The 14,770-nt window shown below is 37.3% G+C and overlaps 1 protein-coding gene across 1 annotated transcript; it reads right to left on the bottom strand.

Annotated features, from left to right (window-relative positions):
• Positions 1-7,836: 7,836 nt before the first annotated feature.
• Positions 7,837-14,496, bottom strand: hrh2b (histamine receptor H2b). The gene is made up of 3 exons (XM_085287920.1): positions 14,452-14,496; positions 8,582-9,443; positions 7,837-8,313 (listed from the first exon to the last, which is right to left on the bottom strand). Exons 2-3 carry the CDS (start codon positions 9,200-9,202, stop codon positions 7,837-7,839), a joined length of 1,098 nt encoding a protein of 365 aa, XP_085144046.1. The 5' UTR covers positions 9,203-9,443; positions 14,452-14,496.
• Between the last annotated feature and the right edge of the window lie 274 nt (positions 14,497-14,770).

Raw genomic sequence — 14,770 nt, 5'->3', positions numbered from 1 at the left:
TTATGTAAGCCTGGGAGTTTGCTTTTGGAGACAGAGCTTTATGTTTCTCACTCCAGTGACCTGGGGAAATGCTCAGGGAGAGCATGACGCAGTACTTCCTCTGTCTGTGTTTCTCCCCCCCCATCCTGTCTCGTCTTTATTTAATGTTTACAGATTCTATTTATCTTCCAAGGTCAGTGGAATATTGTTGTGAGTCTCTGTCTGATACTATCTTCATCCTAAATGTCATCATCAATAGATTCGTACAATAAAGAAAATAAATAAATAAATAAAATAAAGGAAGCTTAAGTAAGACCATAGCTTTCGTGACTTGAGGTGGTTGTTCGCACAATTCTGCTTTGATCCCATGGGAGGTGCACTTTACTCAAAGAGTGGCATGGTAAAAATAGAAGCACAGAGCTGGCCACATTGCCAAAAAGAATATGTGGAGGATATCGGCAATCAAAATTCAATTAGAAAATATGAAAAGGCACTTTTTGCAGTATCATAATGCGTTATTATAACAAGAACACACATAACAGGAAAACAACAAAATGCTTGGACACTGCTAGCACTGGGCGCCCACAGAAACGCAAAGCAGGAGATGAAGCATAGCTGAATATGTTTCCAAACCAACTTCATTCTAAGCCAAAGACTAGAAAATATGGTGAAGCATATCTTCCCTTTGGTTTCACCTGCACAAGTGCAAAGGTAGGTCTCCCCTGCAGAATTGGTTTTCCCTTCGTCGGGAGCACCCGCTGGGCTCTTCAAATCATGGACAAACAGTATCCCACATTCTTGATTTTTAGTTCACAAACACTTGTTGTAATGACTAACTACTCCTGGAGATGTTAGCTCTTTATACAGTAAAGTTACAGTGGGATACAAATAACATCAGGCTGATCCTGCCACGATTTGTTCCCTCGGTTCAAATCATGGACAAACAGTATCTCACAGCTGTTTATGTTTTTAAACCCATTTTGCACAGAGAGGCATTTTTAAAAAAAATGTATTGACAGCAATGTTGAATATTATTACACAGGAAAAAAACAACTACACGTAAAATAATCACACTGTGAGGCCTCTGCCTTTGTAAATGGAGGGACAGTAACTGCATGTAAAACCTGAAGACAGTCAGATTAACAGTATTTCGTCTCTATCTGCCATTCTGCAATCTATCTCATGTAAACAATAACAAAAGGCACACACCTTTGACGTTGCGTGACGAACTCTGTATTCCTCGTCCACACATAAAAGCAAAAAAGGAGTTTTAAAAAATCTCCGTTTTCGGTGACGAAACAGCTGCGTTTTCAAAAATACCCCTGTAGGTGTGGACGTAGCGTAAAAGAGTTAGTAGTTTATTTTATTACTACCTGCAGATTACTTGTATTTGCTTAATTGTTTACTAAATGTTTGAGGTGTGAAATAAACCGCAATGGAGCAGAATATGGGTGTGTGTGGTTGGAGGATGTGTAAGTGCGTGTGCGTGTGTGTGTGCACGCGGGGGGGGGGGGGGCATTTTTCATGTAAAATAAAGGGGGGCCCAGCAAAAAAAGTTTGGGAACCACTGGATTAAGGTGACCCAAAAATGTCACATTTATTAAAAAATGTCAGATTTATTAATTCTTGGTTATACTATCTTTCACAATGGAGGATTATCCATGGCCATTGGCTAGCAACTTGAGGTTGACAAGTCTTCAGGAATGAGTAAAAGTTTCACACACTGCTGGTCCAAGATGGAAGTGGTGAAAATGCTAATCCAGCATCTAAGATTTGATGTATCCTCCCCATTATTTCTGTGTACGCTTTTCTTGCTTTAGTTCTAAAGGAGTTATTAAAAGCTGCTTATGGTACACTTCAGCTCTTCTTCAGTGTCTTCAGATTTATGATTAGCAAGAGACAACTCATCAGTTAAATCACAGGGTGACTTGCAACTTTCCTTTCTACCATGTTTTGTGCCGTCTGGAGATTGTAACTGTTTCAGAAACCTGCTTCTTTCCCTTCAGTCATTCAGACTGCAGCCTTATCTGTATGTGCAAACAACAACTGCTCCTCCACAAGTTCCAGCCTTTGTTTCATGGACACTTCTGTGAAAATTACAGAAAGGATATGGAGTATTTAATGGATGGCACTCAAGCTAGCAGTCAGACACAGTAGCAACAAAATTGCAGTAATTGACAAGCTGAAAAGAGAAGTCAGCGTAAAAGTGCTTTAAACCTGCCATTCTTTTTAATGGGTAGACAGGGACAACTCAGCTGGTTGCAGAAACACTTCTGATTGTATGGGAGTCTATAGGGAAACAGCCCTCATCTTCATTAATCATCAGAGTTCAGTCAACACAGTGGCTTATGTCATGGTGGCTATTTCCATGTCTTATATACAGTCTATGAAGCCAGCAAGAAATAAAAGATATGTTAAGTTCACGAATTTCTGTTATGAGATTTCTTTACAGGTTGCTTTATCATTAGATGTGCTTTCCAACAAAGCTGCAAAGCACCTTGCGAATCCAGAAAGTCACCCATTGGCATTCTCGTCTGCTGCTTCATCCACATACTCATTGTAATCATGTCTGCCCCGCAGAGACCATTAGTAGCCATGGCAATGCCAACACACATAGAACTTGGATAATTCACTGGTCTAATTTCTGCACCACTTCTAGAGAGTGTGCTCTGTGGCATAGTTATTAGTACAGCCCTTCATCAACGTCATAACCCAAACCAATTATTTGATCTATCATTGTGTACCAGGCAAAAGTGACATTAGTCATAAAAAAATGTTGGCAGCAATATTCTACAAAGATCACTAAAAAGAAGCCAAAGGAAGTTGAAGAGAGAAGAACTGGTTTGGTCATAGTATCCATGGTGATGTATGAATCTGAATAAATGAACTGATGAAATACTTTGTCACATATTGGCAGAAAATATTGTTGCCATAGTGAAGCACATTCCTCAAGCACAAAGAAGGCTTTTTCAAATAGTGCATATCTTGAATCAAATTGCTTGAAAGTCGAACCCCCGGTGCTCTTTCCTGCACTCATTCTGATGATCCTGGCGAGGGAAGCTACAGATTTTTTGCCATTTCCTCGGGGTTATCTGTTCAGTGCTGTCAGTATGAAAACAACTGCTGTTGGGTGCAGGCATCCGCACAGCTGACCCCTGCAGCAGCAGTGTGCTGCCTCCCACACTCAGATGTTAAGTCTTCCAAGCCCCCGCACTGAGCATGCTCAGACAAACCAGCTCCTGGATCTCTACAGGAGTTTAGCTTAGCAGTCATCTGCGCATGGAACGATGCGAAGTGACAAGAACAGTGGGAAGCCATGGAGCTGAGATAAGAAGCAGAGCCAAAAGCTAGACCGGCATACAAAAATACACACAGACCCACGATGGCAAATGGAGTATACATAGAAAAATTTATTTATTTATTTATTTTTTGCTCTGTCAACGCACAAGTCCGTCAGAAACCAGACAGAAACATAAAGAAAGACGATCTTGTGTAAGCTGCTACAGTAAGAAAAGAATGTTGATATAGCGTAAGAAAACACAACTTTATTAATAACATGCCTTTATCCCATTTTCAGTACTTCTAAACCTAAAAGCAAAACCTGTAAAGTTGTACAGTTATTCCGGCTCTCCCACAGAGCTGCAAATCTGTGCACTTCCTCTGCTGCAGCTGACACTAATGTAGGTAGAACAGAAGTGCTGACTCCACAAAGAAAGCCTGTACTGCATCAGAGAGGAAGGCACAGCACAAACACGTGTTACAACCTTTTCAGTGCAAACGCAAAATAGCTCCAGATTAGGCTCCAGACGCAGAGTGCGGTTGTTATCGGAAGCGTATAGCGTAGAGTAGTTCTTTCACTTTTATGTGTTAATTCTAAAACAATTGTAAAACCTCCGTCAACTCCCAGTGCAGCCTGCGGAAGAAATTTGTTTAATTATCCATGGCAGCTGCTGTCCTGTTTGGGTCTACTGGGGACAATTAGGACGTGCGACTTAACAAACACCAGCCAACAGCCTCCAATCACATGCAAAGGCAGTATTAGCAAGCGTATGCAGACTTTCATGATGGCACTGAAACCAGAAAAGGAATCTTATTTTAAGTTATTTTTTTCTTCACCTCACCACCCACCTTCTCCTCCTACTCCGTTGCATAATGCATGAGGATATTTAAATGCTCTTATCACAATCCCAAGACAATAAACAGATAGATACCAAATAAATGAACAAATGGCAGCGACTGGGCACAGACTATGTGAAAATTAGAGAACGCTTTTGAATTTTTAGACTCACATAAAAACAAAACAAAACAAAAAACTGTATTTATGAGCTGATATCATTTCTATTAGTTCTCTTTTCTTATCTTTGACCTAAGGAGAGTCAATTCGGATCTTAATTAAATAATAATAATCATAATAATAAAAAAACTCACTTTGTCTCTTTCTAATCCCAAAGCTGCACATTGGGTACATTCCAGAAGGGTTCTGATCTTAATGACTCGAGTGGTCTCTAATGAATCCTAAAGACCTGCTAAACTCTGCCTCTGACTGCTGTTCCTCGTCCAATGCATTATGCTGTCAGAGCGCTCTTTTTAATATGTTGATATTAGTTATTGCAGAGATATAACCACAATCAGCAGACTGTACCTTGATTTACTGTTATTTTAATAATCCATAATTGTTGATTTCTGCATGTTTGCTTTGTGCCACATGGAGAAAGACTAAGGCCTTGAAAAGCAAATACGCTTCAGATGTTAAACAAGTCATCAGAGAGAAAGCTGGCTAACACTGCCACCTGCTGGAAATATATGGTTTGTTCACTGACATTTTCACTGATATATGGGCATCTAGAAGAAAACACAAACAAACAAACAAAAAAAAAACCCAGTTGATCTTGGTGAATCATCTCTGAAAACTATTCCCATGCCTGCTCAGCCACTCAGGGTGAAGCTATGAAATATACTCCTATGAAAAGAATTAATCCACTATATAGGATTATTTTGGCCCAACTAATCCTATAGTGGATTAATTAGAGACTGATCCTTTGGCAATGTAATGTAATATCAGGTCATTCAGAAGCTTGTGTTGTGTCATTTTTGACACATGGTTCCACCTCTGTAAATGATGGGTTCAAAAAACTACATCTTGCTTTGTTTTTTTTTGAATTTGGCTAAATTCAAGTTTGTGTAGCTCCAAATCACAATAGCAGTCACCTCAAGGCGCTTTATTCTGTAAGGTAAATGCCCTACAGTATTACAGAGAATAATAAATTCCCAACAATAAGATCATCCCCTGTGAGCAAGCAGTAGGGAAAAACTCACTTTCAACAGGAAGAAATCTAAAACTAAAACTAACAGTTAACTCAAGTTTCCACTTCAAGCCAGAATCACAGCATATTAAATTGTTTACTTTAGTTATAGACTTTTGTTTTGAAAGATCATTACCAAAAAAATAACTGCAATTCACAACAACTCAATCTTATTAAAGAATTTCATAGTTTCATATGATGGTTTTTGCATAGTTTCAGACAAATTAGATTTAACATTTTGTGCCAAAGTGAAACTGACATGACACACATTTTTTTCTTTCTTTTCTTTTCTTTTCTTTTTTTTAATTTTTTTACTGTGTGCCCTTAACCCAGCGGTTCATCTTAAACACTGGTAAAAGAGAATTTTATTTACAAAGATAACTGATGCTGAAATGGCAATCCTCAACAGCAGACCTGCTGTTACGTGTATGTGATGTGACATGTATGTGCGGTGTTACATAAACGTGGACAAATAACCGTTCGCACAGAGACACACTCCAAAGCTATAATAATCCAGCTATTGACAGTTAGATAAAAGTGCTGCTCTTTGGACATTTAATTTTATTTATCCTCGGCCCTAGAGGTGTAATGCTGGAACTGACGATACACAGGTAAACAGAGATAAAGGACTGCACATCTGAGACTATAAAAGGTTTCAAATGTATCAGGCCTTAAATAAATAGTGAGGCAAGTAAAAATTTTGGATTAGAGCACTTCTGAGCCAACGATGCGTTTTCATAAAGGCCATGATGACGCATCGGCTTTTTCATCAGCTTAATCACAATGAAAAATTACAATTTGGTCCCATCATGTATGCCGATGACTACAGAAAGCACTCTTGTATCTTGATTGTCTTTCTGACCTTTATATTCAGTCTGGTTTAGTTAATCTGCAGCACAGACAACCCAGACTAAGTTAGATTTGTATATCCTGTTAAAGAATGGAACCTGTTGTTTGCATAAGTTATTTGTACTTACTTATAATATGTATTTTTTAAGCAATGCAATATACATTATACATACAGATACATATCAGAGCTTAAAAAATAAGGATCAGTTCATTAATTTTCTGATGAATGATGTTTTCAGCTATCATTTTTTTCCCAATTAAACACACAAAGCAAACAAATATTGATTATAATCAACATTCACAAGAGCATATCTCTCACTTCACTCACTTCAGATTTTGAAAAGACAAAGAGAAAGCTGCACATTCTGCAGTTGCAGTAATAAATAAACAGTTTAATATAATGCATAGAAACAGATGTAATGTCCAGGAAAGAAAGCCCATTTATTAAATGTTCATGACTCTCTGTTTATGTTTCTCCTGCAGGAAGAACATTTGTCCTTCTGAAATGCCAATGAAACCTCCCACAGCACCTACGTGCAGGAAGCTGTACATGCAACACTCACTCTGAGCTGTGCTTGGTGCAGTAAGGTCCAGCTTGCCTTGTTAATGAGTTTTGTTGAATTAAGTTCCCACTGACAATCTTCTTCATACATTCAAAGACACAAATAAAACCATGTTAGAGCATTATTCAGTATATAGCACACTGTCTGTAAAATATTCACAACATTCATGCCACAGTTTACTTTTGAGTAATGTTTGATTTGGTAGAGTTAGGAGGTAATTAATAAAAATACTTTTATGGAATAAAAATAACAAATATAACATGAAATGAGAATGCTTCATAAATACACTGAATGCATTAATCTCTTGCTGTGCTAATTTCATTATAAATTAAAAATGTAAGCAGAAATCATACATTTTGCTTAGATTTACGTAGATTTGATTTTTACAGTAGTCTATATCACCACTGTGCATAAGTTTCACTTCTGTCTATAATGGCAGATAAGTGATCTCATCTGTTGATGTATTTATAATACATAAAGGCAGCATAGCTATAATGATGTAGCTCATGTCCATTAAGATAAAAGAAAAGAGCTGGTCGTTATCATAGCTTAACTCATATTTTTCTTTAAAAAGTATATCTTGTTCAACTGCAGTTAATCTGTAAAAGTGTCCAGGAAGTCCTTCTGTTTGTCCTATTTGGGTTCATACACATATTGCACATATCAAATGAACTTGCTGGTCACTTATTTACTTTGAATAACAGGGCTGGAGGGTTTAAAAATAAACAATTTGCAAACTTTTAACTACACATGTCTCCATGCAGCTTTCTGGGAAGCTTACTGGGTCATCTATTTATTTGACTCAGATCAACTTCGCTACACTGAAGACAGCAGTTAAAAACATGCAGTTCAAACTTCTGTCTTAGTCCAACACTATTATAACCAAAGAAAAATGTGCAACTTAAAATAAACATGTAAAGATTTATGTTATTTTCCAATAACAGTGTTATTAATCATTAATAAAACTTTTATATAACATTTATTGTACTGTGCCTGGGATTGCATAAACTTTGGCACTATCTATCATCTAGAAATGAGTGACAGTGTAAACCATTGGGTAATCTTTTACTTTGAGTGAGTAATAGTAAGCAATATTTTGCTGGAACTCTAGATTCTATTGGGGAGACAACATCCATAGCATTTCATCTTGGCTCATCAGGAATACTATTTCCCATTTGTAGCGTGAGGGTCTTCTCCTCTGTGTCTTTTTCTTGTATGTCTATCTGTCCCTCACACTGTTGAGAAAGTCTTTTTCCATTGGTAAAGGTCAATCGCTTATTTACCGATACACCGTTAAGGTGCAGTTTTCTCCGATATAGTCTTTTGCAGTGAAGCAGCTCTCTGTAGGCTCTGTGGAAATCCCTGTTAAAGGCTGGATAAAGTATTGGATTAAGGGTAGAGTTAAAATAACCCAACCACAGGACTACGGAGTGAAGTGTATTAGGCGGGTTTGTCTTTTCCTTCATTCCAATCCAGGTGAAGTAGGTGAAGTAAGGGAACCAACAGATGACAAAAGCCCCAAGTACTGCAGCCAGGGTCACTGTAGCTTTGTGCTCTCGGGCTATTACTGCAGTTGCTGTACGTGCAAATGCTGGCAGGGTAGCACGAATTCGCCTAGCCTGAAAAGATTGGTTAAGAGAAGGACAGAGAGCCAGGGGACAAAGATAATGAGATCTTGGGACTTAACCAAGTCACTGATTTGATAGTCAAGGATTTACAATTACAAGACAATATGAATTTAAATAAATCCCATTTAAATGTCCACTGAAAAAACAAAAAAATATCTTTATTCATATATGTATTTCTATAGCAGTTGGCCAGACATCTTCAAAAAGAAATGTAAGCCTTGAAGTAATGACCTTTGACAAAATCATAATAAACACTGACCTGTTCTCGTGCCATCCTGAATATGCAAAGATACATTCCACACATAACCATCAGAGGCAGGTAAAATGAGCCAAAGGCATAAAGAAGAACATAGTTGTTATTCCATCCAAACTGACAGTAGTAGCCCTCTTTTTCATCATCCCCCATGCCCCAGGCTAAGTTTTGAACCCTGTAGTCCGCTGTGTTCCACCCCAAGCGGATAGGCAGAACGGACACAGCTAGTGACATAGCCCAGATGGTGATGATAGCCAATGTCACCCTTAGAGGTGTAACTCTCCGGGAGTGGCTAAGGGGTGCTGAAATAGCAAGGTATCGGTCCACACTGATTGCTAGGAGGGTCAGGATGGAGGCCGTGCACAGCATGACGTCTAATGAAATGTACATGTTGCACAGGGCTTCTCCAAACGGCCATTCCCCGCTGCGCAGCTCCACAGTGGCGGACAAGGGAAGCACCAGTAGGCCAAGGAGGAGATCTGTCACTGCCAGCGAAACCACGAAGCAGTTAGCAATTCTCCATAGTCGACGGCTCATTCCTACAGCCAAACACACTAGCACGTTACCACCAATGGTTAGAATGATGAAAAACACCAGGATGAGCCAGCGCAGTGCTGTGGCGATCATGATGCACTCCTTCTCTGGCACTGGAACAGTGCTACTGCCAGTACCTCAGTAGTAAATATTGAAAATGCCTCATCTGCTTATCTCCAAAGTTTCTCAGCTGTTGTCAGGTCCCTCAGACTGTCTTTTCCATGGTATCTATGTGCATAGAAGCAGTCTGGTTTAAAGGTTTATCTCTGTATGGAAAGCCCTTCATAGTCTTCTCTTGTTTCACATTGCCACAGCCTCTGAAGTAAACATGACCCTGATGAAAAACAAAAACAATGGGGTTACTTAAAAAGCTATAAAAAGGAAACATGTTTATCCCTCTGTCATTTAATGAAAAAGTCCAAGTCCAATGCTGTTAAAGGTCAATATACCACAGATGGTCACTGAGAAAATGACAAATAAGCAAACTATGCACAGGGCTGCATACAAATCCTGACATTAGGTGTGTATATGTAGATATAAAATAGTGTCACTTCAATTTGTTTTTTAAGTAATAAGGTTTCCATAAAAATATAAATAATTCAATATAAGACAGTGGACTACAATACTGACAGGCGATCATATGCTACACACTGAATGCAGCATGAGCTCTGGACCTTTTCTGCATGTCTTTCTCTGCGTGCTCTTCCTACTTTCTTGTCTCATCTTCATTCCTCCACTATCCAATAAAAAATAAATCTTCATAAAAGATTTGGTTTTTGATTTTTTATGCTACTAATGCAGTTCTAAGACCAAATGTTCTCAGTTGAAATCAGAAATGAGAAAATTGATCTCTACTCTGACTTTGGATTTGACCTCCCAGGGAATCTGTAACACTGCTAAGTAAAGTTACATATTTTTTCAACACATATTAAAGCATTCCACAATAACATTTTCCATTTTCTTTCACAAAATCATGTTGAATTTACCGTGACTCATAGAACTTAGACCAGAGAAATGTATACAACCCTTGCATTGTGCCTTATATTGTTAAATAAACAAATACATCCAGTTGAGGAGTCCTCTATAGACAGAAATGCACCCAAGTAATGACACCCACACTGACATTTCCCCATGTTACACTATCCATAACTGCCAGATCTGCTGTAAAATATACAACAAATAGAAATAAAAAAAACTGTCCCTAGATGCAAATTTTTACTAGCTACACTATATTATGCACAACCATCAGCGTAATGCATAACAAGATATTAAAACAGTCATAAAAGACAATAGTATAAGTCTAATGGTATAAGAAGACATAAACATTAAAGCTCTTTAAGCATGGGAGGACTTTTAAAAGACAAAAAAATCCCGACTTACATCAAATTTTACAGTATGAAAATATAAAAACCCTAAATGAACAGACTCGCGCTGTTTTTCTTTGGCGTGTTTGACAGCTGCCCTGCCTTGAGCCAGTGCTGATGGATGCAACTCATAGTTTAATAATAAGCAACATAAACCAATTTCCTGTAAGAGTTAATTTAATTTGATCACATCTGTATAATGTATGTTGTCATGCTTCATGTGTTGTCCATGCATCATTTTTTAAATTCATTCAAAATAGAAATTAGACACATGAAAATAGCTACAATCATAGACTGTTTCATCGCTAGTGTTTTTGTTTTTTTGTTTTTTGGCCTTAGACAAACATCAGAGACACATGCAATATTTAGTGAGCATGGTTTAAACAGAACGTAAGATACCAGAGCCTCAACTTTATGACATGTTTACCAAGACAAACTGTTCATTCATGTTTAGATTACAGTTGTGGTAATTTTGTTTTGTGGCACCGATCCAGATCCTCTTCAGGGGTTTCACAACAGAATGTAATTCATGCTGCGACAGCAAACATGCAAAAATAATAAGAACAGATATCGCGTTATGGTGTTTATATTGGGGTGGAGGAAATTATGGCTGTGTTCCAACAATAATAGAATGATAAGTAATGATAACAGAATAATTATTGTTCTTTTGACAACCGTGTTCAAAGATCCTATTTTTGGAAGAGAGGATATGTGATTAATTTAGTCACGAGGTTTTGTCTCAGGAACATGCTAGGTACACAGACTAATCAGGTGTAAATGTAGGTAGAGCTAATTAAGTTTTTCAATTATTTTTTTAAATTATATTTTCAGGAAGAAAGTTATTATTTCTAGATACAGCCATAGCCTATTATAGCCTATAGTGAATGGCATCTCTAAAACATTGTAGATCAAAATTTTGACAGTCGGCATTTTTCAGAAAGGTTCATTAGGTACACACTTCTAAATGAAACCAAATCGCTCAAATCAAATTAAATTAGCCAAATAGAATTTTTCACAGTAAACATCAAAGTTTGGTGTAAAATAAATCACAGTTTTTAAAAATTAATTAATTAGATTCAAATTTAACAATTTTTAAACATTTTTTAATCATTATAACGTATGTATAGTTGACTGTTTTTTGTCATTTCACTTTAATTTTCTGCAAATTATCTAAAAAGCATAATCCCTATTGAATAAAATAGATTCATGTAATTTAATTAATTAATTAAAGAAAGTCAGATCCATATTTCTGGCTTCACAGGCAACAGTTGTGAACAATACTCTTCAAAATGCTTTTTTTAAAAAAAATCCCTACACATACTGTTCTGCTAACAGTGTTCCTTCTAAAAAAAAAGCACACAAAATGCCAACACCCCTCACCTAAATGTTCCTCCATATGATGATGTGCATAATGGATATTCCGTGATTTGATTTTCTTTTAAATTTACCAGTGTAAATGTGATAAGTCTCAGCATTTGCAGACTTTGGAGATCTCATAATGATGGAGCAAAATTCTAAATTAAATTTTTTTCTTCCACAAATACTGTTCAAGCATAACATAACATAAGAAGAGTGTACAGGAAATGAGTGTCTCCTTTCCTTTTACAGTAAATACCTGAAAGTTAGGTAAGGTGCAGTTTATCAAAAATGACAGTTTTCTTAAGATGTAAGGTGGTTTATTCTTCGCACAATTACAAACAAATTAGGCAGTACTTAAAAATATTTATGCAGTACTTAAAATTACTTACGGTATAATTTGTATCTCCTTTCCTCCAAAATTTGGGCGCTATTATTTAATCACGAATCAAATTGACTTACAATGTAATTATTTCTTCTTTCCTGTAAAGTATGTGAAGTTAAGAACTACCTATAATAATATAATAATATAATTGTATCATAATCAACTCATAACTAGGCCATTATTTCAAATCATGACATTACCATTTGTCTTCTCATGCTTCAAGTTAATGAATTTAAAGCAGCCTTTGTTTCACCTGTACTTGGCCATTCAGAGGATCGAAGCTTTTAATGTTTTTGATCATCTCGATGGATTTCCCTCGGGGATAAAAACGTGTTGTTTCCATGGGGACTATGTTTGTTCAGCACAGACAGAGGTTTAGTAATCTGGCTACCGTCATTTACAGCCATAATAACCAGGCTTTACTGAGTATAGGCCATAAAAAGTCAGGGAGGATTTAATAGGAAAGAAATTCAAATAAAAATCACTGATGTTTGTCTCCATTTTTTTGCACTTTTGTTGACTTACAAACGCACAGAGAGAACCGGTGAAATGCAACATTTTATCTGCAAACAAATAAAATAAAAATAAATAAATAAAAATTTCAAACAATTTTTGATTTGTCAAACTTTCACTTAGCAAGAGGTTAATAAAAGGAAGAAAAGCCTAAAGATTAAAAAAATAAGCTTGCCAAGTAATACTTACAATAGTTCCCTGCAATGTGAATAGTTGGATATAATCTGTGGTCACCATGTTTCAGTAGGACACGTGCGTGTGTTTATAACAAACGGATGTGCGGATTGATGTCAGGCTAACACTCTGTGCATGACTACAAACTACATGCCACAAGTAATGCTGCCTCTTTTAGCTCATCATACTACATTGCTTACTAACAGTTACCACATGAAAATTCTTTCTTCAATTCTGCACTCCAGACTATCTCATGAACATCCAGACTGGCCAACAGCCTGTATCCACAGGCTGTGAGGCTCCTGAACTCTCTGCCCCCCTCTCACGGACAATAACCATATCCAACTTCTTAATAGCAATGAACTGGTCTGCATTGGTGCATCATATCTTTATTCTCTTCCCCCTCCTGCCCCCCCCCTCTTTCTTAAATAGATAACTATCATATCTGATATCATATCTCACAGTACAATAATATTGAATGGGTTGCATTGTTGTATTTTGTCATGTTTCTCAGGTCTTTGTCTGAATTTCTACGAACATTATTATTGCTAAGGATTGTCTTATTGCATTGGAGTCACACTGGGTTAAATATGTACACTTGGGTTTTAAGGGGTATTTATTATTTTCTTCTTTTTTTTTGGGTTGTATGGAAGCCCCAAACGCAATTTCATTGTTCTTGACAATGACAATAAATAAATAAATAAATACTAAATACTGAAAATAATGAAATGGTAATATGTTTCTGTTCAGCAGCAATCGTGCACACAGTGGTCAGAGAACCTGAATTGATCATGGAACTAACGAAGGTACCAAAAATCAACAATGAGAGGGAGTAAGATCTTGGCTGGAATGGCAGAAGAATGTAGCGAGTAGGGGGAGGGACCATTATAGTTCAATAATTTAACAACTGAAAAAAGAAACCACGAAGAGCAGTCTGGTAAATCATTTGGGAATTTGTCAAAGTGAAATCCTAGAAGAGGTTATATAATTTTTGCCCAGTGGCACTGGGTTCTTGCCTTGTCTTCTGAAACTCTGCTTTTTGCTTTTTTACTACTTGTTTACAACTTGTTTAGAGTAAACTGATTTCATTAGGGACACGGCTCATGTCTTTTCAGAGACACAGACTTAATTTCATGTGGCTCATTCGGAACAACTCCTACATGTTTACTGCAATATCAGCAAGCCCTACTGTCATTTACCCAAATCTGAATCTGAAGTATGAAGTCAGCAAAATCAGAAAATAGAACCCATTAACTTGATAATCCACATTTAAAACTCACATGTGACATGCAAAAGCATGCCTGCCCACAGCTTATCTCTGTGTTGCCCTATACATATACTGCCAGCTGCCTACATGCCAGCTAATATCCTCTGAATAGGAATAAAAATCAAATAAATCAAATCCCTACATCCGTTTGGTATAAACACACACACACGTGTCCTACAGAAACATCAAGTTTATCTTTTTGCGAGAGCCTTCATCTCAGCACTGTCTCATTTCAGATAAGATCACAACAACAACCACAAAAGAGAAATGTTTATTGCCTCACCTCACGTGGTTTGTCGTAAACACCTGTCAGATCCAACACTTCTTCCTTGAACATAGATGTACTGATTCCTCAGACCTGGCTGTGTAAACGTATCCCTCTCTCTCTCTTGCTCTCGCTCTCTCTCTCGCGCGCTCTGTCTCTCCCTACTGCCTGCTCTGTTTTAGTAGATGTTATCAGCACATGCACTTCTTGCAGTTCTGTGACATCGTTTCATTTGCTCCCTTTAAAGTTTATTTCAGCCCACATCTTCAGAAGAGTTGAATGCTTATCCCACAACTTCAGCCTGTATCATTCTTTCTTATACAAGACAGAGTTAGTA

Source organism: Mchenga conophoros, linkage group LG10 (genome assembly GCF_057382185.1).
Source record: "Mchenga conophoros isolate Kocher_MC1m ecotype Shallow Benthic linkage group LG10, M_conophoros_male_GT1.1, whole genome shotgun sequence".
NCBI classification, from domain to species: Eukaryota; Metazoa; Chordata; class Actinopteri; order Cichliformes; family Cichlidae; genus Mchenga; species Mchenga conophoros.
This window is presented reverse-complemented; position numbering and strand designations above follow the sequence as displayed.